Source organism: Pimephales promelas, chromosome 5 (assembly GCF_988280905.1).
Source record: "Pimephales promelas chromosome 5, fPimPro1.hap1.1, whole genome shotgun sequence".
In the NCBI taxonomy this organism is placed as follows: domain Eukaryota; kingdom Metazoa; phylum Chordata; class Actinopteri; order Cypriniformes; family Leuciscidae; genus Pimephales; species Pimephales promelas.
The window spans coordinates 42812290-42839280 of NC_142773.1; the positions used below are offsets into that span (position 1 = coordinate 42812290).

General features: G+C 39.7%; 2 protein-coding genes across 2 annotated transcripts in view; one reads left to right on the forward strand and one right to left on the reverse strand.

Moving 5' to 3' along the window:
* Positions 1-26991, reverse strand: part of pias4b (protein inhibitor of activated STAT, 4b) — a 104442-nt gene that overhangs the window by 12854 nt on the left and 64597 nt on the right. The gene's annotated exons all lie outside the window — the stretch shown is intronic.
* LOC120471356 (interferon-induced very large GTPase 1) lies at positions 3830-20136 on the forward strand. The gene is made up of 3 exons (XM_089131597.1): positions 3830-3915; positions 14501-14568; positions 14863-20136. Exons 2-3 carry the CDS (start codon positions 14515-14517, stop codon positions 19609-19611), a joined length of 4803 nt encoding a protein of 1600 aa, XP_088987723.1. The 5' UTR covers positions 3830-3915; positions 14501-14514; the 3' UTR covers positions 19612-20136.

Sequence of the window (26991 nt, forward strand, 5' to 3'; positions counted from 1 at the left end):
TGCAGTCGCACACAATGCAGCAGAAATACCAGTTCACTGATAGCTTGACGGTGACAGGAATCTGTTGTGCAACAGAGCGTAAACATCTGATAAATGCCTTATCTTGTTGAAGAATGTGCACTCAGCCGCTCCCTCTATACACGAAGTATGTGCGATCGCGAATCCGAAAGCTCCCCGATGTGCATAAATTAGGCTGCATACAATATTCATGTTGCATACCCTGTCTCCCTATATCAAACCCATCTCTGGGCTGTACAGTTGAGCATTGAAATTGCATAATGTATATGTATAGTCTCACTTTTTTGATTCTTATTGCCACTTCATCCATCACAATTATCAACACCTGCCATTCATCTTGTGACTTACAGGAATTCATACCTGTACTCGGAATTGTACTCGGAATTCATACCTGTACTCGGAATTGTACTCGGAATTCATACCTGTACTCGGAATTGTACTCGGAATTCATACCTGTACTCGGAATTGTACTCGGAATTCATACCTGTACTCGGAATTGTACTCGGAATTCATACATGTACTCGGAATTGTACTCGGAATTCATACCTGTACTCGGAATTGTACTCGGAATTCATACCTGTACTCGGAATTGTACTCGGAATTCATACCTGTACTCGGAATTGTACTCGGAATTCATACCTGTACTCGGAATTGTACTCGGGAATTCATACCTGTACTCGGAATTGTACTCGGATTTCATACCTGTACTCGGAATTGTACTCGGAATTCATACCTGTACTCGGAATTGTACTCGGGAATTCATACCTGTACTCGGAATTGTACTCGGAATTCATACCTGTACTCGGAATTGTACTCGGAATTCATACCTGTACTCGGAATTGTACTCGGAATTCATACCTGTACTCGGAATTGTACTCGGAATTCATACCTGTACTCGGAATTGTACTCGGAATTCATACCTGTACTCGGAATTGTACTCGGAATTCATACCTGTACTCGGAATTGTACTCGGAATTCATACCTGTACTCGGAATTGTACTCGGAATTCATACCTGGAGGAGAGTGTACAGGAGAAAAGCCAGTCAGTTGAGTTTGTGGCAAAACCTTTTAAAGTGCTTGTTGTCTTTCAATGCATTTAATAATTCATAGTTGGAATACTTCCGAGAGATAGTTCGTTGGAACCCTGATTGCGTGACAATGGCACAGGAATTTTTCGTGCAACAGAGCGTTAACATCTGATAAATGTCTTATCTTGTAGAAGAATCCTACAAGATAATATCAAAAATCAGCCGCTCCCTCTATACACAAAGTATGTGCGATCGTGATTCTGAAAAACCCGAGCTCCCTGATGCGCAGGAATTAGGCTGCATACAATAGCCTGTCTCTCAATATCAAACCTATCTCTGGACAGTATAGTTGTCGCTCTGGTCTCCGTTTACTCTTTGAATACTGAGAGAGTAGCCTACTTTGATTGTGGATGCACTTGCACTTATTGGGTCTCATTCATGAAACATTCGTAAATATACGAGTAAACATGAGAGTGATTTGCGCGTAAAGAGACCTTCCCGAAAACTCTTCTCCTGATTCACAAATACTTCGTAAACGTCAGATGTGATAGTGAAATGTGTGTGTGTGTGTGTTAATGAATTCCAACCAGTAAGTGGGATGTGCATGCACGTTCATTCTTAATTACCATAAATCAGGTCCATTATATCCGACTGACAACTATATATATGCATATAATAACATGAATGCGAATGAAAAAGAAAGATTTCTCGGATGCAGAAATGTAAGTTTTATTATCAGAAGTTCATTCAAAACGCCACATTTTATTTTCAAGCGTACATAGTGGCGTATCAGGTCCTAAAAAAGGAAGCTTGGCAGCATATTACAGATGCAGTTAATGGAGTTTCATCTGTTAATCGAACAGAAGTGAGAAGAAAATGGTTCAAAATTGAGATTGACAGCAAAAAACTAATTAGTTCACTTCGGAAAAATCGTATTCAAACTGGAGAAGGACCGCCATCGATCACCAGATCTATTACTGGCTCTCATAATAAAAGTAAAAAGAAAAACCGTATGTAATAACTATATAATTTTTTTTTTCAAAAATGCTGTTTAAATATGTAAATATGCTGTTTAATTAAGGTGAATTAAAATGCAGCCTTATTAATGAGCAAAACGTTCGGATGATAAGCGCACCATTTACGCGTGGCTGGGAGCAGGTGTAGATTTCTTGCGTATCAACTAACATTTGGAAAATACGAACATTTTAATGAATCCGGAAATTTACGCCAGAACCACTTTACACACGATTTAAACACAAAAATTTGTTCTGCTCGTGTTTCATGAATGAGACCCATTGTTTGCACTTACACTTATTGTTTTGCACTTAATAAGACAAAGAAAAAACGGTTATTTATTTTTGTTATACTGTTTTTAATTCTATGTTCATTTTTGTGGCAAGCGGTTCAATCAAGAGGTCACACACAGCTTCAATCAGAAGTTCTGGAAATTCATAATTCATGTAGAGTGAGGTCTGAACATACTCATGTGAAATAAAACAGGGGAAAATAATACATGTTGTCTTTCAGTGCATTTGATAATTACTGTAATACTCATAACGTAGAACTGAAATGACATGCATTACAAGATTATTTAAACATGTCAAAAAGCACCTGCAGACTATTTTTCCAATCACAAATTTTGTCATTGAGGATTTCTATAAAACACTGCAAAAATCTCATCCAGTTCTCGTGAACCCAATCTTGTTTCTCGTCTCATCACACCCATATTATATATTATATATATATATATTTAGAGAGAGAGAGAGAGAGTTACGGAAATTAAATATTTAGTGGTGAGACTGCAATGAGAACCAAGCCCACTTGTCTTTGGAGTATTGAATACTTACATGAAGTAAAATTATATGCTACTACAATAGTTACAGATTTTTTTTTTTTTTTGATGAATCATAACTAAAAGTAGTAAATGGTTTCATTGACTGCATTGCACAGCTATTTTTATTGATCTATCTAAAGCTTTTGATACTGTGGATCACAAAATATTAATGGAGCATTTCAGTCATTTCAACAATTATCTTTATTGAAAGTTAATCATATATGTAGTCAAAATGTAAAATAATTTTTTAATTTGGTGCCCTCTTGACCGAGAAAAGACAGAAATAACTGAAGGGCGCATTAGTATGTAAGTCAACAAATAACAACAGGACTTATTGTTGTTATTTGTCCCTCATGTCCGGACTGAACTGGGAAAAGGGTTGTTTATGTATGCGGCCCCCAGCGCTTTGAATCAACTGCAAAACGTCCTGAATCTTCAGGAACCAATTTCACTGGTTGCTTTTAAATTACTTTTAAATGACAGAGGCTACACATACTGGCTGTAGTTGTTATGATTAATTATTATGTGGGTGATCCTTACTGTTGTTGATCATTTGTGACATATAAAGCAATATTTCTTACCAGCTTAAATTTGTATATGTTTTACATTTATGCTATTTGTTATATGTTTTTTATGTCAGCAACTTTGTTCATTGTGCTGATGCATGTCTTGGCCAGGACACTTTTGGAAAGGAGATTTTAATCTCACTAATATATATGTTTTGAAAACTAAATGTTCCCAGCACTTGGGACCTGAGAATTAAAAGAGGATATGAAAAGGCTGTCTAAATATATAACTTAAGTATCAAGGAACCAGAATTTGCTTCTGCCTGAGAATTATACATACTGTATGAAGAACCAATCATTTTAGAGAAAGAATTATGAAATGAACAACGTCACCTTTGTCACACTCTATAAAAACCGGTGTACTGTTTATCTTGGGAAGAATTCTCTGAAATTGGTCCGAGGTCCTCCCGCCCGTTGAGCATATGAAAAGGCGTTGTCTGGAGTCTGCCGGGTTATTGCTGCGCAGCAGGTCAGTGGAAAATATCTTATATTTTATACGCATGTGTTGAAGTGGAAATGCTAGTAGAGTATAAATCTGTAGGTGTCGAAGAGGAGATGCCGTTTAGCTTAAAGACAGACGCGTAGGGCAATTATAGCCTACCATAATATTGTGTAATTTACATAAGAATACAATTATACAATGATCCTGCCTAATTGTTTTACAAATTTAGCTAATATAGTATGTCTAATGTATTATTATTTTGTTTAGGACTGTGGATTTAACACGTTAATTAGATTACCTAATTAATTACGGTAAAAAAAAAAAAAAAATTCAATGTCTGCATTAACATAAATTAACTGTTGGCCTATTTGTTTCACTTCAATATTGTCCAGTTTGTCCTGGTGAACATGAAACACACAACTGTTACTGTTAAATCTCACTTGTGCATTGTTACTCTGAGCCATGTTCCAGTGTCCAAAGAGCACTGAAACTTCTTTCAGCCACAGCTGAGGAGATTGGGATGACTAAAAGTAGTCTGACAAGACTTTCAACTTTATCAAAAAGGAACTTCAACAGACCAAGCCTTCAACGAGCCAAGCCCCACCACTAAACACAAAAACCCTTGCATAAACCTGTGCAAAACATTAGATTTAAAAGCCTTTTTAACTAGCGGACATTCAAAATAGCCAGTTGTCACTAGGGCTGTCAACGAATATTCTAAATTCGAATATATATTCGAATAGTTTTAAAAAACAGAAATTCGAAGGTGAAAATTAATATTCGAATTAAAAAAAAAAAAACGCCCGCGCAAGCAAAGGCGCGGCTGTCTGTTTTGCGAGTGGCCGTGCACGCTGCCTGATTAGGGTTCAGAGACAGGTGTCGCACTGGCACAGCGTCACTCACTGCAGAAAGTGCAGAGCCCAACTCGACCGCAGCAGAGAAAGTGATTTTAACCCCCCAAAATGAGTGAGGCCGCTGCCGGACAGACACGTGATCGGCAGCCCGCTGAGAAAACTGCGTTATCTGCTATGGTCTCTTCGGAGACACGTATTGCGCGGACAACCCAGACCAGGACATAAATTTGCTGCTTCAAAAAGAGATGTTAATGTATGAACAAGAGTCTCCAGTACCTGCTCAACAAAATCCTCTCATGTGGTGGAAAACTTTGGGCTCTGGGAGATAGACTACCCTCACATCGCCCAGATGGCAAAGAAATATCTTTTCATCCCCGGATCCTCAGTGCGCTCTGAACGCGTTTTTTCCTCCGCTGGGAATATAGTAAATAATAAGAAATCAGCACTGGCCCCTTCAAATGTGGACTGTCTTGTGTTTTTGGCAAATAACCTGTAGACCCGACGGTGACAGTGCGCACTAAAAAGACAACGGAATAAATTGCCGTCAGTTTTTTTTTCTTCCTTTTTTTTATTCAAGCACCAAGAATGTAAGTAGCCTTTTTCGTTTTTAATAGTTCTTTATTTTTTTATGAACCTCAGGGTAAAGGCGTTGTCACATTTCTCGGAATTGTGTGCCTCATTTTATTTAACGTTAAACAGAAACAGCCTGTAGGCTAACTAATTAGATAGGCCTATTGCGTTGGAGCGTGAGGTTTGCAGTCTTGCCCATTACTTTGTTGTACTTTTTTGTGTAGGTAATACGTTATTAAATATGTTTAAAATTAAATAAAGTACATATACAAGTAGTTATGCCTCTTTGTATTAATTCGTCCTGTTAATGACGTAATGCGCGTCACTGAAAAAATGCGCAAACAGATATTCGAATAGTTCGAATATTCGCATGTTTTTTTCGAGGGAATATTCGAACGTAATTTTTGAGCAATTTTGACAGCCCTAGTTGTCACGATCTTTCATCAAGTGCCGCTCAAACACACACACACTATTGTTTAGGTTTGCCACTTATCCAGCGATTGTCATAAAAATAAAGGGAGTATGGCAAAGTGACGCAGTGTCTCGTTCCCTTCTCAGGGAACTAGGGTTACAGTCGTAACCTGAGACGTTCCCATTTGAATTCCAACACATTGGAATCGAGAATGCCCAAACACCATACGAACCAGAGCCTGTCAGTGTGACTAATAAGAGCACAACTAAGACAAGAGCACCTGTGACCCTGAGGTAGCACCCAGGTTTAAGTTGTAGAACCTTATATAATAAGGCTTCTAAGCTGGCATACTCCTGTCCTGATCTACGGCCATGTCTATTCCACAACATCCAGCCCCAAGGGACAACCAAAGTGCGTCGTATCCTGAGACGCAAACAGATCGACCTGTGCCTGACCATAAACCCCCCAAATATGCTCCACCATCTCAGTGTGGAGCCTCCATTCCCCGGGCCTCAGCCCCTGCCTCAACAGGATGTCTGCTCCTATTTTCTGATGCCCCGGAATATAAACTGCTCCCAGGAAGAGCAATTCTTATTCTGTGTTAGAATAAAAAGAGGAGAAAAGACAGTACTGCCTCCTGCTGGTTTGCTTTACTGATGGTCCACTCACAGAGACACTTATGGTCGTGCGGTCTATGGAACATGAGTGCATATCGCGCTAGCAATTAGCTTAGTAAAAGAACAATAGCATAGCTTAGCTCTGGTCAGTCCCAAGTTCTTCTGAATAACTGCCAGTTATTACAGTGGTGTCAGAATTGGGATTTAGGCTGTTTAGAAGACACTAGCTGTGTCTGAAACCGCTCACTCGTTCACTCATTCACTAATCCCTATATAGTGTATGGCATTTGAGTGCACTATATCTGCAAGGAGTGAAGGAGATGAAGTGAGTGAATTCGGACGCTGACGTTTACACTGTGCGTCGGAGAGTTGGAGCTGTCGCAGAAAAGGCTTCGTCACGCGTACTGATAAAACTCCTTTTATCTTACATTACCTAGTTTATAAAATAATATTAACAACAATAACAATCATGATGACTTTATTTTGTAATTATACCTCCGTGCCAGCTTTGTAGTTTCATCGACTGAAATTGTACATTAACTCTCACGTTCACAGATGACGTGTCGTCGAGCGCCCTCCGGCGACCGTTATTATGTTCAAAACGACGATTAACGGATATTTTTCAAATCCTCCACTCGATGTAATGTAATCTCTGGTTTAAACTTGCTCGCGCCGAACTTTCATGCGCGCTCAGTTCTCTCCGCATTGGATTGTGGGAAATAGGGCTTCAGCGAGTGTACATCGAATGTACACTCAAATTCAGAGAGGATTGTGGGTAAAAGTAGTGAATGAATGTAGGGAATGATGTCGTTCACTCAGAATTCGGACACCACTACAAAATGGCCGACACCCGATATAGTGCACTATTTAGTGGATAGGGAGCGATTTCAGACACAGCTACTGTTATTGAGGGAAGTGTAGGTGAATTGGAGCTTAACATTCAAGAGAACATTCAAGAGAAACAGCGTTTGACGAGTGAGCCGATGCGGAGGAGCAGGGTCTGATGGCGCCAGAGTTCACCGGACAGTGTTTCCGCTCTTCTAGTCGCAGGCAGAACAAACTTCCGGACACTCCAAAACAATGGCCGGCCGGGTTGACATCCGGGTTTACGGCCTTCCATTGAGGGAAGAGCTGGGTCTTACACCTGAGCGGCTCCACCAACATGTCCGCCTATTGTCACCCTGAGATCTAAGGCATAAGAGAGGCTAAGAGAGCTGAGGAGGTGCCACAGCCTGGACCATCAGCAACTCCTGGTTCCCCACGTACTGCAGCCGGAGGTCCTCCGTTGGGTTAATGGGTAAGCTGGCGCCGGCCATTTTGGGAACCCAAGACAGTGCAGCGGCTGCGGGAGTGGTTCTACTGGCCGGGATGTCAGCAGGATACAGAACTTACCAGACGCACACTTGTGGCGTTTGGGAGGAAGCTCTGCACGCCGGTGGGTTGCCCCCCGAGCCGGAGATTGCTGATGGGTCAGAAATGTATTACTTCAAGACATTGAATGAGCGTCTGAGCACGGTCCATCAACTGGCCAGGGAGGATCTAGAAGACGCTAGCATCACGGAAGAGGTAGATTAAGGTGCGAGGACTCAAGAGTAGGGTTGCAACGGTATGAGATTTTCACGGTATGATAATCGTCTCAGAAAATATCACGGTTTCACAGTATACGATATTAAACTATCATTATTATAATCATCATCAGCTACAATGGCCCTTAAATGAATAAAAACAGATATTGTTTTTGGTTGAACATGGTTTATTGTAACAAAGTTTTTTTCAATAGAGTATATTTATTTCCTAAGAAATTCTGGGTTGTCTGAAATAACTTCTGTGATTGAATACAAAATGTATTTTTGAGAATGCAATCAGATAAAATGTAACAACTTTAGTTTGTCTACACAAGAGAAGTTTAATAAATTAAAACATGGACAAAAAAACTATACACAATATAATATATTTTAGTCATAGGCTAAACCAAACTTTTTTTTCCAGGTTGTACTGAACACCTATGAGTTTCAGTCAGTGTATTTGATGATTATTCTTTAAAAAAATAATTATAAAGTGCACATTAAGTGTTCTCTGTCTAGATATGTTCATGTGTTCACGTCTTCGTAGTGGCTGAGACAGCTTTAAAAACCATGAGCGTCATGCGTACTTGAGTGTGTACTAGATCTACTAACTAGACGAAACGGCGCTGCTCATTCATACAGAGACGCACTGAATATAGAAGGGGCTTGCACACCAGTCTTTTTGCGTTGTATATTCACAGACACGCACATCGCGATTTGATTTAGGCTACTGCATAGCTATATTTTGCTTTATTCATCCATCTATCTTTTTAAATCGCACATTTTACGTGGCATCTGTTTTGTAACGCAAAAAGACGCATGTGTGCGTCTTTTTGACAGACCGGGATTCCCTCAGCATGACCGAAATAATATGGCCTTAAGTTATAAAAGTTATGAATAACCTTTATCTTCACGGAGGGATGGTGTTCCTGAATGTGGGAGAACATGTTCGACGTGTTTACTCCTTTTGCAGCCACTCTTCGTCCACATATCTTGCAAACTGGATATCCATCTTCAAGGACAACACCACGATCGTTTTTCGGATATAAGTTACAAAATATTCCCAATTTTCCCATACTGCAGATTTTATTTATTTTTTCGGCGGGAGATAGAGATTCGCAGCCTCTGTCTCGGACATTTTCAGCGCTGATATGGAGTAAGCAGTCAAGCTGAAAGAAGTTGCATGCGGCAGTGCAGGTGAACTGCACAGTGCAGTGCAGTTCTGTTTTTTTTTTTTTTTTTTTTTTACCGCGGATAAGCAAATGTGCACGATATGATAATCATACATGTCAATATCGCGATAAACCGCCATACCGGTATACCGTTACAACCCTACTCAAGAGAAAGAACAATGGGTAAACATTTATTAACAACAAACAAACACAAACTACAAACAAAACTCCCTCGTTGGGGAAAAAAAACGAGAACGATAACAGGTAAGATCTGGAAACACTATGAACATGGAAACAGGGACAACGAACCAGCACAGGACTGCAAACACAGGGAAATTAAATAGGGGAACAAACATAAGAGGGTAACGAGGCAGGCAGGTGGGGGAAATTAAACAATAACGAGGTAACAAGAGGGGCGGGGTTTAGACAGTTGACAGGAGAGCACATGGCACAAGGAAGTAACATGACAGCCATGTGCTCACAACAGACCAGACTACACGACAAACCGGGAGTGTCACAGCTCAGTCACAGAGTGAAACGAAGACCTTGATAGCTAGGACTGTAATTATAGCTTGTTGGGATAAGTGACCACTGTGGTGCATCGGTAAAAAATGCTGTCAGGATACAATTATTAAAGCTAATACTTGTCATTTAGTATAATCTTCCCTTCAGGTAACTTTAGCTATTTAAATCAAATAAACAAAATAATATACCAGCACACATTAGCTTATTATTAAATTAAACCGCCTTCTCTCAGTAACAACAACCAAAAACACATAGTTCTCGACTACATAATCATTATAAACACTCCATGAATAACTATGCAGTATCAGATTAATACTCATAAGCACAATAGTAGTGTATTACTAATAATACTAGGCATTAATGTGCTGTTAGCGAACTTTTAGCTAACAATACTGCATTTCAACTGAGTACCTCAGATTCAACAACACTCATAAATACCCTAATACACCAAAATACACATATGTAAAACATTCACCAGGGTACTCACATGTCTCTGAACGCACACATGCACGGATCACAGCACAGATGACTGATTTATTAACTATTCTCCTCAGAAATATCTACGATGGGCTTCCCGGCCACTCTCACCGTTAACTCAAAAACGAAACCTATCAGTTCGCGCAAAACGGGTGTCCTCTCCGTGACTCCAAAACAAAGGCGCTGATTGGCTGATCCCCGTTACCAAGACATTAATAACGAGTCCTTCTTTACACAGAGGTCTCAAACTCACGGGCCGCAAGGGTGATATTCTGTGGCCCCCCACTTGACATTAAAGTTTAATGTGAGTGCGGCCCGCCGTTGCGTTTGCCGCGTTTTTTTTTTTTTTCCCTTATGGGCTACCAGATAAGTACAAACATATACTACAACCACGAAGTACAAACATATACTGCACCTGGAAAAATGAGTGCATCGCTTCAATTATGAGAGCGTTTGATGTGCGCATACATTTGAAACAAACTTGAGCGTGCAAAATATGTGAGCACGATATGTGAACAGCCCCAAGGCAAGCTTCTACCACCGAATAAGGCCACAGCTACTGTTAGCTCACGAGCGACGTGTTGGATACCGCTGCTCTAAAACAATGTGAGAATAATCATTTTGAGCTTGTAATCAGTGTTGGGAGTAACGCATTACAAAAGTAATACATTACAGTAACATATTACTTTTTGCTGTAACGCAGTAGTGTAAGGCATTACTAATCAATTTTCTGTAATATTTTACTCGTTACATGTATAGTCAGGCTTATATTACAGTTGTATTACAGTGTATTTTACTTCTTAAAGGCAACAGACTATGTGAAAGTTTTAAAGCAGTCTTTTTGTGCCAGTTTAGAGCGGTCGCGTCTGTAACATTGTTTTTTCCTCATAAATGCAAACACGAAAACTAAAATGCCAACCCCTTCTCATCCGATTTGCGCAGTGTAATTAACAGAATTACAAAAAATATATTTTGCCTCCTATTTTTTTTTGTCACGCATGAATGTGTGTCTTTTCCTTAATATTAAAAATAAAACATAGACTGATATTTGTCTAATGTCTAATGTCTGTCCTTTAAGGAAATAGCCTATATACGTTTCAATACATGTATTTTCTGAGAATTTTTATTTCAAGTTTTGACTGCAAATGTCACGTCCATAATGCTGGAATTTTAAATAATTTATCCTCAACTAGTTTTGTGGTGTAGGTCTACGTATTTTATAATGTTAACTTCAAATAATACTAATAGCCTAATTTAAAGATAAGGCAGCATTGGATCTGGACGGTAAGGAGAATAACGCTGGAGTTGGAAGAGGTGTGTCGCGATTCTGTAGGTTCGTGGATCTGAGTCGTGTGGTGAATCGCGATTTCGGTTTCAAATTGCATATCGTTACAGCCCCAAAGTTAAGTTCTACTTCTGTAGTTATTTTGGTGAAAGTAACTCAAAAGTAATACATGAGTAATGTAACGCATTACAATTCTGAGACAGTAATATTGTACGGTAATGAATTACTTTTAAATAACAGTAACGAGTAATACCTAATGTATTACAGTTTGGAAGTAACTTGCACAACACTGCTTGTAATATGTGTTGCGTCTGAACGCGATCATTGAACGATAGTTCATGAACTTGTTCATATTTTGGGCGAACGTGAACTGAACGTAGCCTACTGTAGAGCCATGTATTAAGAGAGTTGCGACACGCTTTGATGTCGCCGCAAGGCTGTCACGTGGTTCATGGAAGCCCCAATAGTTCCAAAACAGACGCGGGCTGTCATGCTCTTCAATGGACAGACAGCAGCGATTGCATTATTAAACGGTAAATATAAAATAAAACACACACCAAAGTACTTTTTAAGCTTTTATTGCATTAGGTTATGTGAGTGTTGCATTTGGAGAGGCAGGGTGACAACTTAGATACGTTTTTTAGGCTATAGTTTTGGAGGGAAAAGCCTGTGTTCATGTTCGCATTGGTAGTTGCACTGGCTTTAGCGGCTCTAACTTAACTTTTACATGTCATTCATCCGATGATGGACGTCTCATAATATTTATTTTAGCACAACTGGGCTGTATTAGGTTATTGATTCCTGTGATCTTGCTTATAAATTTCCGATTCAGCCATTAGCCTACCGTGATCACGCAAGGCTGGTCTGCCGTAGTGGCCCATTCAGGATTACAAACATGAAAACCAACATAAAATATAAATAATTACGCTGTGCATGTACAAATGAATGATTTAGGGGGGAAATAGACTGCTCCCATAACGTAGCAATGACCATATTTACAGTAATGTTCGGTAAATTTTAAATTCATAAAATGAAACCGGAGAGATAGTTATTTTTTCTTATTATAGCGATGTAATTTTGACTGTGTAGTCATTTTTTACTTTTTTTGTTGTTGTTTTTTTCTTCTTCTATTTTGAATGAACTTTATTTTGTATAGTGCTGTGGACCATTTTATATGTATGTCCTGAATAAAGATGATGATGATGATGATGAGTTAGTGAGTGAATTATTTGTTCCTAAATACGATCCATAACTGTTGGGATTCAATTCAGTGGCTAATGTACCCCTTCATCCTACCCTAATCATAGACAACCATTCATCAGAAAACACAAACACATTTATACGATGTACTGTGTATTGGCCTACACGTTTCAATCACACATAATAACTAACCCCCCCCTCCTCCCCCCCCATATATATATATATATATATATATATATATATTTTTTTTTTTTTTTTTAAATAATATAATAATATGTTATATATTTATATGCTGTTATAAAAAATATTATATACATCAGGTTACCATAAGTTAGCAGTGTTGGTCACGTAAGCTATCACTGCAATTAACCTATTATCTTCCAATTAACATTTACTAGACCTGGCTACATAACATATAACTACAGACTAGATTCACGAGAGGTCGGCTAATGTGTGTAAAAGTAAAAAATACAGTAATTTCATTAATTTACCAGCGAGAGGACATCGGAAGCACTGAAAATGAATGGGGTTCAATGCTGGAACTATCAGTGGTTGGAACTAATGGGCGGGTCCATGACACGCGTTACTTCCGCATTCCTGAGTTACAATGGCGGTCTATGGGACTGTCAGAACTCTCTCAATATATGGCTTTGGCCTACTGTATTACTGCCTGATGAACGTTACAGTGAACTCGTTTGTTCTGTGAACCGAGGAGCAAGGAGGCGTCGTAAGATCATTTAAAAAGGTTTTATGAGGTCGGTGAGGATGGGAAAATCTTACGTCTGTGCAAACTCTGCCCGTCGACAAAATAATTGTTATCTGTGGTTGTATATGGGCTGTGGCAATAATAATAGCCTAATAATAAAAAAGAAGCTCGCAGCAACATATGGAAAAAAAGAACTATGAACTAGTTCATTTTTTGAAGTATGAAATATGAACTGAACTAGTTCATTTTAAAATTTGTGAACTAAGCTTTGATCCAACCGGTTGATAAGAAGGTTTGCTTTGATATGTGCAAAGTCAGTAATTTAACACTATACATGTAGAAGACACTATACATGTGTAGAAAGAATTATTTGTATTTCAAAAGCAATAATTGTTTTCTAAGTATAATAAAAGGAAATGTGCCTTCCGAAAAAAACAAACATTCAATATAATAGTGTTGTATAAAGAAAATAAAAAGCAAATATGACTATCACAAAGATAAGAAAAAGACAAAGAAAGTTTGTAAAATTAACTTCAACTGTCAGAAGGACAGCTCATGAAGAACCAATCATGTACAGAAAGGAATGTTCAAACTCAGAGGAACAGTTCAGAAGAAACGTTAATAATAAAGATTGAGAAGATTGGATCAGTTGTGCTCCGTTTTTGGAATACTTAAATACAATTTTTTTTTTTTAATACTTGATGCGGCCCGGCCTGACCCAGACTCTATCTCCAGCGGCCCCCAGTTGACCCCTACACTAAACCAAGAGAAAACCCAGACAAGGGTGACAGAACTGTGACAGCTGGAACCCGGCAGAAGTGGGCATACAACGCCCGGGCAACTCCTGAATTTACAAAAACTGCTTTTGATTTAAATTGAATATTTTGACTGACTACCCGAAGATTCACACTTTTTACATTTATTGCTATCGAAAAAATGATCAGAATCTGACATTACATCATGCACCAATATGAGAAAGAATTAGACAAGTAAAACTCTATAAAACCTACATTTTCATAACACAACTGACGATACAGTATTCTGGTGTTTAAATGTTATATACTGTATTTGTAATTATTTATGTCCATATAAGGAGCAACAGTTTGGGATTAAGTAATCCTGAAAAAATTGCTACGGAAATGGTAACTGAAATCTTGTTACAAATGAACCACCACTATGCAGTGCTTTACATTGTAAAATAAATATTCTCTTTCTTTTGTTCTTACAAGTTCAAACCACAATTATGGCAGAGAACATGGACAACACAACAACAAAATACAAAGGAGAGAGACATAGGGTAAGTGCTATGTGAAGTGTAAAGCAATAGACAAGTTTGGGATTCCAGTTGTTTATTTAGGCAGACAAAGTGCTGCCTCTCGTGTACAGATGTTTTTTATTCACACATGAGGCTGATGTGAAGTTGAAGCTGTAAAGTTACAACATTAAGTTGCTTTTATATACATGTTATTGACTGTATCTGACTATGATGCCTGCAAGCCTGTTAGCAGAAAATATGTTGTTTGTACCTCATTTTACAGGTATATCTACACAAATGAGACATAAGAGTAAAATTGGCATGTTTATGTTTCAGGCCAATCCAGCCGAAGACCTTAGAACGGAAGGAAAAGATGTGGGAAAAGAAGTGGAGGAACTTTTTCAAAGACTTAATCTTGAAGTCAAGAGAAACAAACTGAGAGCTTCAGATGTTCTTCAGATAACTGCAAACTCATTCCAGTCCCATGGGTCTTGTACTGAGGAGGAACTGGTCAAAATGTTTCTACAAAAATTACTGATGATGAACTACAAAGCAAGAAGTATCAGTCTTAAAGATACTACGAAGCATCACACAGAAAAACAAAAAACCCAACAACCATCTGCAAGCAATGTTGATGCGTTTAGTGCACTTTATGGAAAAACATCAACGTCTAATATAAGACAGAGCAACACAGACCCTATTCATTCTATGGATGTTCAGATGGCCGTGTTTCATTGTGCTGATGGTTTCCTGAAGCAGATGATGGTCACTAAACTGTCCCAGTGCCGGTACGCACTGCCTCTGCTTGTTCCTGATATATTCACTGGTCAGATTAAGTTCCCTCTGTGGACATTTAGAGAAATTAACCAGAGCTGGAAAATAATAAACAAAAACAAAGAAAGCATCAGTCAAATCCAGCCGATCTACAAGGCAGAAACTCCAATGGTGTTCTTCTTCAGGTTTGGCTCAGTGTCCTCATCCAAGTCTGAGTTGATGAACAAGCTTATCAATGAGAAACACGAGACGTTCTTCCACAGGAACTGCCCAGGCAGCAGCAGAACCAGAGTCCTGATGGATGGAGTGGTGGAGATCGCCTGGTTTTACCCCTCTGGGACATATGATGATAAATTCACTGAATGCGTTGCATTCTGTAATCTACACGGTGATGCCGAAGACCATGAGAAACAGATGGACATAATGACTCAAATGGCCTCAGTCAAAGTTGTTGTTTTACCACAACTGGGCAGAAATGACAAAAGTGCCAAAAAAATCCAAAAACTCTACGAGGACCCAAGGCCACTGATTTGCCTTCTTCCTGAGGATGATTCACCGTACACCAAGCTGGGGATTGGAAAATATAAAATTGGTTTGAAAGGCAGAGGTCAAGCAGATATATCTAAAGATCTCAGAGAAGCTATTACAGATAGCCTCTCATTACCATCTTCACAATCACCTTCCACTTTCAGACTTGAAAATGTGACCAACTACGCAGAGATCAGAGTAGATCAGGAATATGTTGATGACTGCAGAAAAGGAAGAGAAAGAGCTCAAGAAATGGTGAAACTACTGAAAGAAAAAGATCTGACAAAAATTAAAGAATTATTTCTGCCCTCCCAGGGCAAACTGTGGCATCAGTGGTGTCAGAAGAATAAAGAACTATATCGACCACAAGGGGATGCCACAGAAATGGAAATCAGTAAAAAAAAAACTGAGATGATGAAAGTCCGTGAACAGCAGCATAAATCTAACATAAGTGAGTTTATACATTTATTCATGAAACAACTGAACTCAGGTGATGCAAATGAGACAAAGTTTTTTCTTAAATGGCTCAGAATCCTCCTGGATGAATGTACCTCAGCGGACCTTTCTCGTCTGCGTCATGAGTATGATCAAAAGTGGTCAAACGTCTTAAAACCGAAAGACAATCCTGATAAATCTGAAACAGTCAAGGCTGAACTTCTGGAACTATCTAATAAACTTCAAGCCGCAGCCTTTGGATTGGAGCACATCCTCAGAGAAATTGGACAGATTTATGAATCATGTTCATCTATGAAGAAGAACAAGAAAGACCTGCAGATCGACTACCGTTCTCTCCCGGGTCTTGCAGCAGAGATGATGATCTCTGGATTTCCACTTGAGCTGATGGATGGAGATGCGGCTCATGTTCCTCTGGTCTGGGTCACTGCTGTTATAGGAGAACTCATCCAGAAACTGGGAGACCAGAGAGTCTTTGTTCTGTCCATTTTAGGGATTCAGAGCTCTGGGAAATCCACCATGCTGAATGCCATGTTTGGACTGCAGTTTGCCGTCAGTTCTGGCCGGTGCACCAGAGGAGCTTTCATGCAGCTGGTCAAAGTTTCAGACGAGATGAAGAAACAGATGAACTTTGACTATATTCTGGTTGTTGATACTGAGGGACTTCGTTCTCAAGAACTGGCAGGAACATCAACAAGACATCGTGACAATGAATTGGCCACGTTTGTTATTGGCCTTGGAAATTTGACATTGATCAACATCTATGGAGAAAACCCCACAGAGATGCAGGACATTCTTCAGATTGTTGTTCAGGCCTTCTTGAGGATGAAGGAGGTCAGACTAAGCCCCAGCTGTGTGTTTGTGCATCAGAACGTTTCAGACGTCACAGCTGAAAAAAATACGATGGAAGCAAGGAGAAATCTGCAGAAGACACTAGACGAAATGACCAAACTCGCTGCAGAAGAAGAAGTCTGTAATGCAGAATGTTTCAGTGACGTCATTCAATTTGATGTACAGAAGGATGTGAAGTATTTTGCTCAGCTCTGGGAGGGCAGCCCACCAATGGCACCACCCAACCCTTCATATTGTGAAAATGTTCAAGACCTTAAGAAAACTATTCTTTCTTGTGTTTCAAACTCAAAAGGCATGATGCTGACGCACATCAAAGATCATATTCAAAATCTCTGGGATGCTTTACTTAACGAACGCTTTGTGTTCAGCTTCAAAAATGCTCTGGAGATTACCACATATAGAAAACTGGAGACAGAATACAGTAAGTGGACCTGGAGTCTTCGGAAGGCCATGCTGGAAATTGAAAACAGATTACAGAACAAAATACAAAATGAAGCAATTAATGCGGTTGAGGAAAGAGATCTTCAAGAGGAACTAAATGTAAAAAGTACAGAAGTGAAGAAATGTATGTCAGAATACTTTGAGAAAGACAACAATGCCAATATACTGATTGAGTGGAAAAAATCGTTCGAAATAAAAATCTCCCACATACAGGACAACATTGTTAGGGAAACAAAGTCGAAGTTGAATGAGGTGCTACAGCAGCGAGACCTAAAGAAAAAGATTGACGCTCAGAGGACACAAAATGAAAATGCTCTCCTTGAGAAGGCCAAAGATCTTGCCTTAACTCTCAAACACCAAGCAAATAATGAGACGATCCTGCAAAGAGAATTTGATTCATTTTGGGAAAAATGTGTAGATGAGATTAAGAAAGACACACCTCCAGGCACTGACCCTGACATTTTAAAAGATACAATGGAGGTCCTCGGTGATGCCAATGAAAGTTTCACAGACCCCTCTATGAAAAACAAGGGGTGCAATATTTTCATGATATCAGACTATTCAGAGTATGTTCATACTCAAAAACAGAAAATGTCTCTTACAAATCCATTGGGACTTAAGTATTCTCTATCTAAAGAGGATCATACTCAAATCAAAACCTTAATTTCAGATATTACAGAGCAAGCAAAAAAAATGATCATGTCAAAAAACATTGCAAAGATGGGCTACAATAAAAGTTACATTCAAGAACTCAGTGGTTTGATCAAAGCAAAATTAACAGATTATGAGGAAAGACAAAAAGAGAAATACGTGTTCAAGAAACACTTCTTCAGTGATTTGGTCCTTGCCATATTGAACACAGTAAAAACAATAATCAATGAACAGCACAAATTTTTTAAGCAAGCCAATGATCCTGTTCTCTATTTTACAAGAAAAAGAGAGGAATATTACAGTATTTTCCAGAAATACTGCCAGGGGGCAACATCAGCTACGATCATAGGCGAGATCATCTGTAACAAACTTAAAGAACCCATTGAGCAGAGTGTCTACAAAAAAACTGCCCGAGATTTGGCAGATGAAATGAGAGCAAAATGTAAATCACTGAATGGAAACAGATCTAATCTGGAGAAACACATCCTGAAGACACTGGTAGAACAGGAGGATTTTGAGGCATACCTAAACTACATTCATGATCCCAAAGAGCACTTCCAGAGTTTCATCAGAGAGGAAGTCAAGCAGTACATCACTGATAATTTCAACACCAGTGTTCGGCCAAAGATGAGCGATGATTTAAAACAGAAGGAGAAGCGGATCATAGAAGCAGTGAATGGAGCGACTGAAGTGGTTAATAAACACCATGGAGATGCTGATCTCTGGTTGAAGACTTTCACTCTGAAGTTATCAGATGTGCTGCTATTCTCTGAGAATGACCTCAAAGGAGTTAGTCGTGATGATGTTGATGTAAAAATCCTAGAAGAGGTAATGATAAAAGAAATTCCTTCTATAATATCTGGCATTGGCAAGAAATTCAGTACAGAATCTTTTCCATCGAAGCTGGATTATAAGGACAGGCCCGATGAGATACTAATTGAACACCTCTGTAAGTGCTGTTGGGTTCAGTGCCCGTTCTGTAAAGTCCTTTGCACCAACACAGCAGAAGACCATGATCCACAACCTCACAGTGTCCCTTTCCATCGAATTGATGGACTGAATGGGTGGCATTATAGTGGAACAGAAGATCTTTCTGCAGGTTTTTGCACAACTCTAGTGTCAAGTAATTTATCTTTTTACCCACTTAATGAATCTAAAAAAGCCATTAAATATAAAGATTACAAAACTGCAGGAGGGGTTTATGCTAAATGGAGCATCACCCCTGACTTCACTCAGCTGTCATATTGGAAGTGGGTTGTCTGCAGATTTCAGAAAGATCTGGAAAATTACCACAAACTAAAATTTCAGGGTCGTGGTGAGATTCCAAGTGAATGGAGAAGACACACAAAACTGGATGCTATTGAGAGTTTGGACAAATACATCTGAACAAGCAGTCATTTTTATTCTTTGATTTAAGTCTTTTTTATTAATATTTCAAAGTCAGAACACCTTTAAAGGAAATGCTAGACTGTTAGAAAAAGTTATAAAGCTTAATAATTAAATGCATAAAGCTAACCATTAAATGCAACTAAACTCTTCTGTATAATATGGAGTTCTGAATTTAATAAAATAAAGTTTTTGCATGCTTATTTGAAACTTTAAAAGGATTATTTCCTAATATCATTGTTAGCAATAATTAGTTCCTAAATGTATACAAAATACTTATGCTTTTTCCATGAATGTGTTAAAAACTACAGCAAACAGGTGATTTGAAATTCCTGCAATTACATGTAGTGTAGGTTTTGATTTCTGAGTCTGATAATGAATCATTTTGTGACTTAGATAATTATGCTAAGACTAGGGCCTAAATATTATTGCATGTGTCCTATTTCACCTATGATATAAAAGAAAACTGTCCAGCAAATGTATTAAAATGATGTATATTCTGAATAAAGGACAGATTTAAATTCTTTCAAGTGCATTTTTTTTCCTGATTGCAGTTCACATCCTGACACCCCGGGAATCAAAGCTTTAAGTGATCGAATAACAATCTCATTGCTCTTGATCACATTAAAATCTTAGGTGTGAGAACATTTGTGGTTGTTCAGAAACAGTTGTTCTGTACTGGAAATGTGTTTTGTTATTAACATTCAGCTAATATGTATGAGGTTAACTTAATAATGAAATAAGAAAGGGAAAGAACAAAAGATCTTTCTTAATACACTGTAAACACAACACTTTTGTCCCCTATTTTGCCCCTATTTTTCCTGAGCTGAACTCAAAGATCTAACCCCTAAAATCCACTGGATCCGTCTACGGCGCAGAATGTCAGCGCCACGTTTTTGATGCGTCTCTAGCTCGGCGTCAAAGATTTCTGAGCGTTGGTGACTTCTTCAGTCTCCACAGGGTGTTTTCTTTTAAAAATCTACCGGATCCTCTATGCCATTCTGTGTCTGTGCACACCTAAATAAAAAAGTTAAGCGCACCAGTGCAACCAAGGCAAAAAGTTAGTCTGAGTATAATCCTAAACTTTGGCTGTGTTCCCTTTTTTACTGACGACTGGTTCTCAAATCTCAGAGTTTAATGCAGGATTTGCAAACCGCTTGCTGTTGAAAGATAGGGTTCAAATACTTAGTTTTGAGTTTTATAGTGTTGGTCTCCTGCTAACTGGCTAACTCACATTATGACCGTCTTACTGAAATACTTCTGCTGGTCAGAATCTTAATGCAGATTTTATGCCAGAGCTTGGCTAATGTACATACACTGATTTCACGCAGCCGCTATTTTGAAATGGAAAGCGAGGCTCCGGTGGGAAGAAAACCAGAACTGTGGCTTTTAATCATAGGAGAGTCACGAATGTGATGGCGTATTGTTGTATTTAATGTAAAAATGAGTTATTCCAAAAATGTACATTTCTTTCATAGTACAGTGTAATTCAATTATAAATAAAAATATTTTTTTATATATAATTCAGAATGTTTTATATATAATTCAAAAAGAAGCAGGAACGATATCCTATACTGGATATTAACATCCATGTAAATCGTGGCAGCAGCTTCAGGTTGGTAGTTCAAGTTGGTAGTTGTTTATCTGTACTTCCCGGGCCCTTCTCGCCCACCGGAGCCTCGCTGTCGATTTCAAAATGGCGGCTGTTATATTATATTGATATAACTCATCAATTACATATTTATCATTGCATATTCTGCATTATTGGATGATTTTTAATGAACACTGACCAAAAAAAAAAAACTATAAAGTTTTAGGGGTGGACATGATGACATATATTGGCTATATCACTGATATAAGTGATCACCCGGATTTAGACCTTTTTATTGTATTTATATAAAGCGTTCACAGGCAAATCTTCTTTATGTTTAGGTCTATATTGCTTTTATTTCCACGGTGTCGAAATCAGGCAAACATAAATGTCAGGCAACACGATTCCTGGCTGCATGTCAATATCCATGGATCACTGGATCTTTAGTAAGTTGTAAAGAACACTATATTGAGTCCAACATTTAGTTTAAATTGATAAAATTGTTAGTTTTAACGTAGTGTTTGTGAACGTAGGGTAAGTCGCATTTTCGCAGTTTCCCCTATTAAATCCAGTCACGCAGCAGATCTTTTGCCACTTCGGCTGAGGGGGGTTGTTCCGGCGGGAAAGTGACTGTTGTAGATACAGTTTCCACGAATCCACGCATTCACCGCAATATATTAGAAAAATACTCGGTAAATAAATTAGTACAAGTAAAATAATCCGTTTGTTGACGGACATGCAGTTGTTAATGCTGTTGGTGAGGAATTATAGTTGCAACATCTCATAATGTACCTGATACTGAGTAGTGTATCACTGAGAAACGTCGTGCTCAAGTCGTCCTTGCGTTGGAGGTTCGGGTTGAATAACCGTGAATAACGAGCTCTCTTCCAGTGCTTCTTCATCGGATTCGCGTTCGCATTTATGTGGTAAAACCGACCGTATCGACGCCATCGTTCGTTACAGACAAGCAAAGCTGATGTTGTTATGCCAATGGAAGTTTTTTTGGGTTTTTTTTATCGACGCGCGCGCTGTATATGGTAAGCCAATCAAAACAGACTGAGCTGTCCGGCCAATCTGCTCTGATTGGCCGGACAGCTCAGTCTGTTTTGATTGGCTTACCATATACAGCGCGCGCGTCGATAAAAACAAAAACAAAAAAACTTCCAGCTCACGGAAAGTATATTATGAGGAAATTAAAGTTTTTGTATATGTATATATATATATATATATATATATATATATATATATATATATATATATATATGTATGTGAAGAGTTCAGATGCAAAAGCCTCTAAGTGCCATTTGAAATTTTCTTCTAAAATGGTCATTTTTATCAAGCTTATATATTCAAGTTCTGTAATTTCACTTAAATGACAATTAATAGGTGTGACGGTCAACGGTGCTGCTGGATCTCAGTGGGGCGAAGTCTTGTTGTACTGTGTGTCTGCATTTCTGAGCGGTTTCCGTGTTTGTTTTGTGGTTTTTGATTTTTGGATTGTTTCTTGGATTCCCTTTGTTTATTCTCCATTGTCCTGTCTGCCAATTCTCGACCCTGCCTGTACGACTATTCTTAATAAAGCTGCATTTGGATCTACATCTCCCAGTCTCGGAGCAGTTCATAACAGAAGACTTCGCCACACTGAGATCCAGCAGCACCGTTGACCAACATGAGTCTAACAGGTACCATTCAGGATCCGCTGAGAGAATTGTGTAGTATTTATCAGTTCAATCGCATCATTGAGGAGTATGTGGAGGAGTTTCTTTTTTATAGTCATCTTGTTCCCGGTGATGATTCAATGATGAAAGATTGTTTCTGGAGTGGACTAGACCAGGACATTAGGATACATTTACCAGAGGAAGACCCCAGCTGGACCCTGGCACAGTATATTGACTTTGTCCTGGAGTTTTGTGGATCCACCTTCACCGTAGGGAAGGTGGAGGAGGAGGTTATCACAACCGCGCTGCCTGAGAATCTTCTCGTTACTTCAGCCGTCAAGCCAGCCATGGCATCCGTTTATGGGTGTCCAGGACTGATGTCCACCGTGACACAGCCGCCGCTGATGTCAGTTCGGAGGGCCAAGAAGACAGTCCAGCGAGAGACCGTCCAGACCGTCCAGCCCGAGACCGTCCAGACCGTCCAGCGAGAGACCGTCCAGACCGTCCAGCCCGAGACCGTCCAGACCGTCCAGCCAGAGACCGTCCAGCCCGTCCAGCCAGAGACCGTCCAGACCGTCCAGCCAAAGACGCTTCACGTCACTTCTGCCGAGCCAGAGACGCTTCACGTCACTTCTGCCGAGCCAGTGTCTAAAGACAAGATGGCTGATTCAGAGACTGTTCAAATCACTTCTGCTGATCCAGATTCTGTTCACGTCACCGCCTCCGAGCCAGTGTCTCCGGACAAGATGGCCGCCTCCGAGCCAGTGTCTCCGGACAAGATGGCCGCCTCCGAGCCAGTGTCTCCGGACAAGATGGCTGCCTCCGAGCCAGTGTCTCCGGACAAGATGGCCTCCTCCGAGCCAGTGTCTCCGGACAAGATGGCCGCCTCCAAGCCAGTGTCTCCGGACAAGATGGCCGCCTCCAAGCCAGTGTCTCCGGACAAGATGGCCGACCCAGTGTCTCCGGACAAGATGGCCGACCCAGTGTCTCCGGACAAGATGGCCGACCCAGTGTCTCCGGACAAGATGGCCGACCCAGTGTCTCCGGACAAGATGGCCGACCCAGTGTCTCCGGACAAGATGGCCGACCCAGTGTCTGTTCCTGAGTTTGTTTCTGTGTTTGTGACCATTTCTGTTCTAGTGTCTGTTCCTGAGCCGGTGTCTGTTCCTGAGCTGGTGTCTGGTCCCGAGCCGGTGTCTGGTCCTGAGAGGGCATCACCGCCCAGGCCGCCCAAGGGGTCTTCACCGCCGTGGCCGCCCGAGGGGTCTTCACAGCCGTGGCCACCCGAGGGGTCTTCACCGCCGTGGCCGCCCGAGGGGTCTTCACCGCCGTGCCCGCCCGAGGAGCCTGCTCCGCCCTGGCCGCCTGCACAGCCTGCTCCCCCCTGGTCGCCTGCTCCTCTTCTGCTCCACGGACCTGGTCCTCCATCCCACCCCCAGATCCGCCTCCGCTCCACCACCCACCTGGGGCTCGTTCTTCGTACGTCGCTAACTCAGTTAGCTGGATTTGATTGTTGGCGATTTGCCATGATCTTGGATCGTTTGGTTCTTCGACGCTCATCCTGGACTTGCTGTCATAGCAACAGGTCCGTCAGCTTGAACCTGCTCGCGAGCAGGCTTATTTCATGTAAACAGGATTAGATCGCGGCTGATACGGGAAGTCCTTCAGCGCAGCGCGATAGTGTAGCTTAATTTCTGAGATTTATTTTTGTTTTCTCGTGAAACGATCGTCGTGAGGGTGTCGTTTAAATACATTATTATTTTGTTGGAAATGCACATTAATGTTCGATTCGATATCGGGCTTTAACAACAGCACACAATGTTTGCATTGCCCTAAAATTATTTGCGAGTGGCTTCCTTTACACTATTGGAGATGCGGATAACTTGATAAGCTTTCTGTCGTGCCATTCGCAAAGTAGTGCTCTTCGTTTTTTTTTTTTTTTTTTTTTTTTGACAACTTAGGGTATATTATAATTTTTAATGAAGATAATGCAATCATGATGACCATGCCGATTATGACTTACAGTCCCTCAGGTTTAACTTACGTGATTGGTGCCATACACTGTAGACTACACACATGTTCCCATCAAGGCCTCAATGAAGGGGTTTTGTGAGCAGAAAGGGGGCTTATACAGTGCAGCCAAATTACTATTACAATTTTTAATATTCCAGATTTGGAATATTATATCACTTTTTTTAAAAGGCATTTGACTGAGTAAAATCTTTTAGATGGTGTGTGACCATGTTCTATATCACAAATCAGTGTGAAAGCAAAATGGCCAGGATCTGTGCATGACTCAAGAATTTTAAGAGATTCACAATTATGAACATTATTTGAACATGGTAAGGAAAATTATAAATATCAAACTCACGGTGTTACATACACTTATGCTGAGAACTGCATTTTTCCATAAACAGGTGATTACAACAGGATCCTGCATGGAGACAGGTGTTTTATGACCCCATTCCCTGACCCAAACCCCAGACCAGTTACAATGCAGCTCTAGGACAAGGGCACACAATGACATGAGCTTTGGCCAACTAAAGGGAAGATTTCAATGTCTAAAAACCCTGAGGGTTGCACCTGACTGGGCCTGTGACATTGCATGTGCCATATTACACAACACTGCCAACATCAGAAAAAGAAAAAAAAAAGTTTAATTAAGCCTAAAATAAAAGACAAGACAAATTTGCAAAACTCTGTTTGCTTAGAGTTTTATTTCAATAGTTCTTTGTAAAGAAAAGCCAGTTATTCAGTCATCTTTTTAAAAGATATTAAGGTCAGTAATAGTACTCTGTGTGATTTTACTCTGGAGTTTATTTTGAAGCAACTCTATTTCTAGTGCAATTTTTTCTTAGTCAAGTTCTGTTTCTCCCCCTGATTTTTGTTTTTTTCAAAATACTCTATTTTCTGTTGAAGACTCATATAGGGAACAAATGCAACAAATAACAAGCAAAAGTTGTCTACACTGCCCACCCCTGTATCACTGCTGTGTGCAGACTCTTCTGTAGGCCTTTCTGTACATGTGGACTCTTGTCAGAAATAATAGGCATAGGCACAAGTAGAAATCATTTAAAGCCATCAATTAAATTAAAGTACTTCCTCCAAAGGACAGTCATCTGAGAAGTTTTCTTCACTCTCCAGTGCAATGTGATTGATAACTCATGGCAAAATATTTTTTACATTAACATACGTTTATCAGTTTTTACTTTCACAAGACAAAGCAATTTATCATTACTCAAGATTTAACAGTTGAAATGACTAAACCAGCCAATTTGGATTATAGGTCTACTTCATTTAATGCAGCAACAAATTATTTCACAGTGTACAAAGATAATGTAAATCTCATTTCCCAGTAATGAAGGTGTTGCTGCTACTGGTCCCTGATGTGGGTCTGGAAGAGCTGAACCCAGGGATGCCCTTCACAGGGCAATTCACATTCAACCCAAGGGTCAGCTCTTCTGCCAGGGTCAGGAGCATCATTATTATTTTTTTCTCAGCATTTTTCCTGTTTGCTTTTATAAACAGACAATCGTTTATTTAACAGTGCCTTTTTAAAAGAGACTAGTAGGCCTATAAGGCCTAAAATTACCATTAAGTAGAATATTTTTGTACTTTACTTTCACCATGTTTATTATTATAGTGTGGTGACTCGACATTACAATGAACAAAGTAATTATGAAATTATGAAAATAAAAATAAAATAATAATAAGTTATTAAAACATCTATGGCCACCACAAACGCATTTAATTTGTCTTCTACTTTTGCCAGCACTCTCTACTGGCTTTTGCACACTTTGAGGTGTTCCCTGGCGTTTTAATTAAAGACTGAAATTCGGCATAACCTTGCATTAAAAGCGCTTGCTCTGCTTGGGAGAAAAACTGGGCGTGTTCTTTGGTCATACTGAACAGCCAATAGCAGCGCTGCTGATCACTGGTTCTGCTATCGATACATGTCCCCTTTTAAACCAACGCGAGAACGCGCAGTTATCTCAGATAACTCAATCCAGCGATACTAATCATAAACAACAGGGGCCCGTTTCAATAAGGAGGTTCAACCAACTCTGAGTTAAAGCTTGAACTCAGAGTTGACTTACCCTGAGATGGGAAACTCTGAGTTTTCGGTTACAG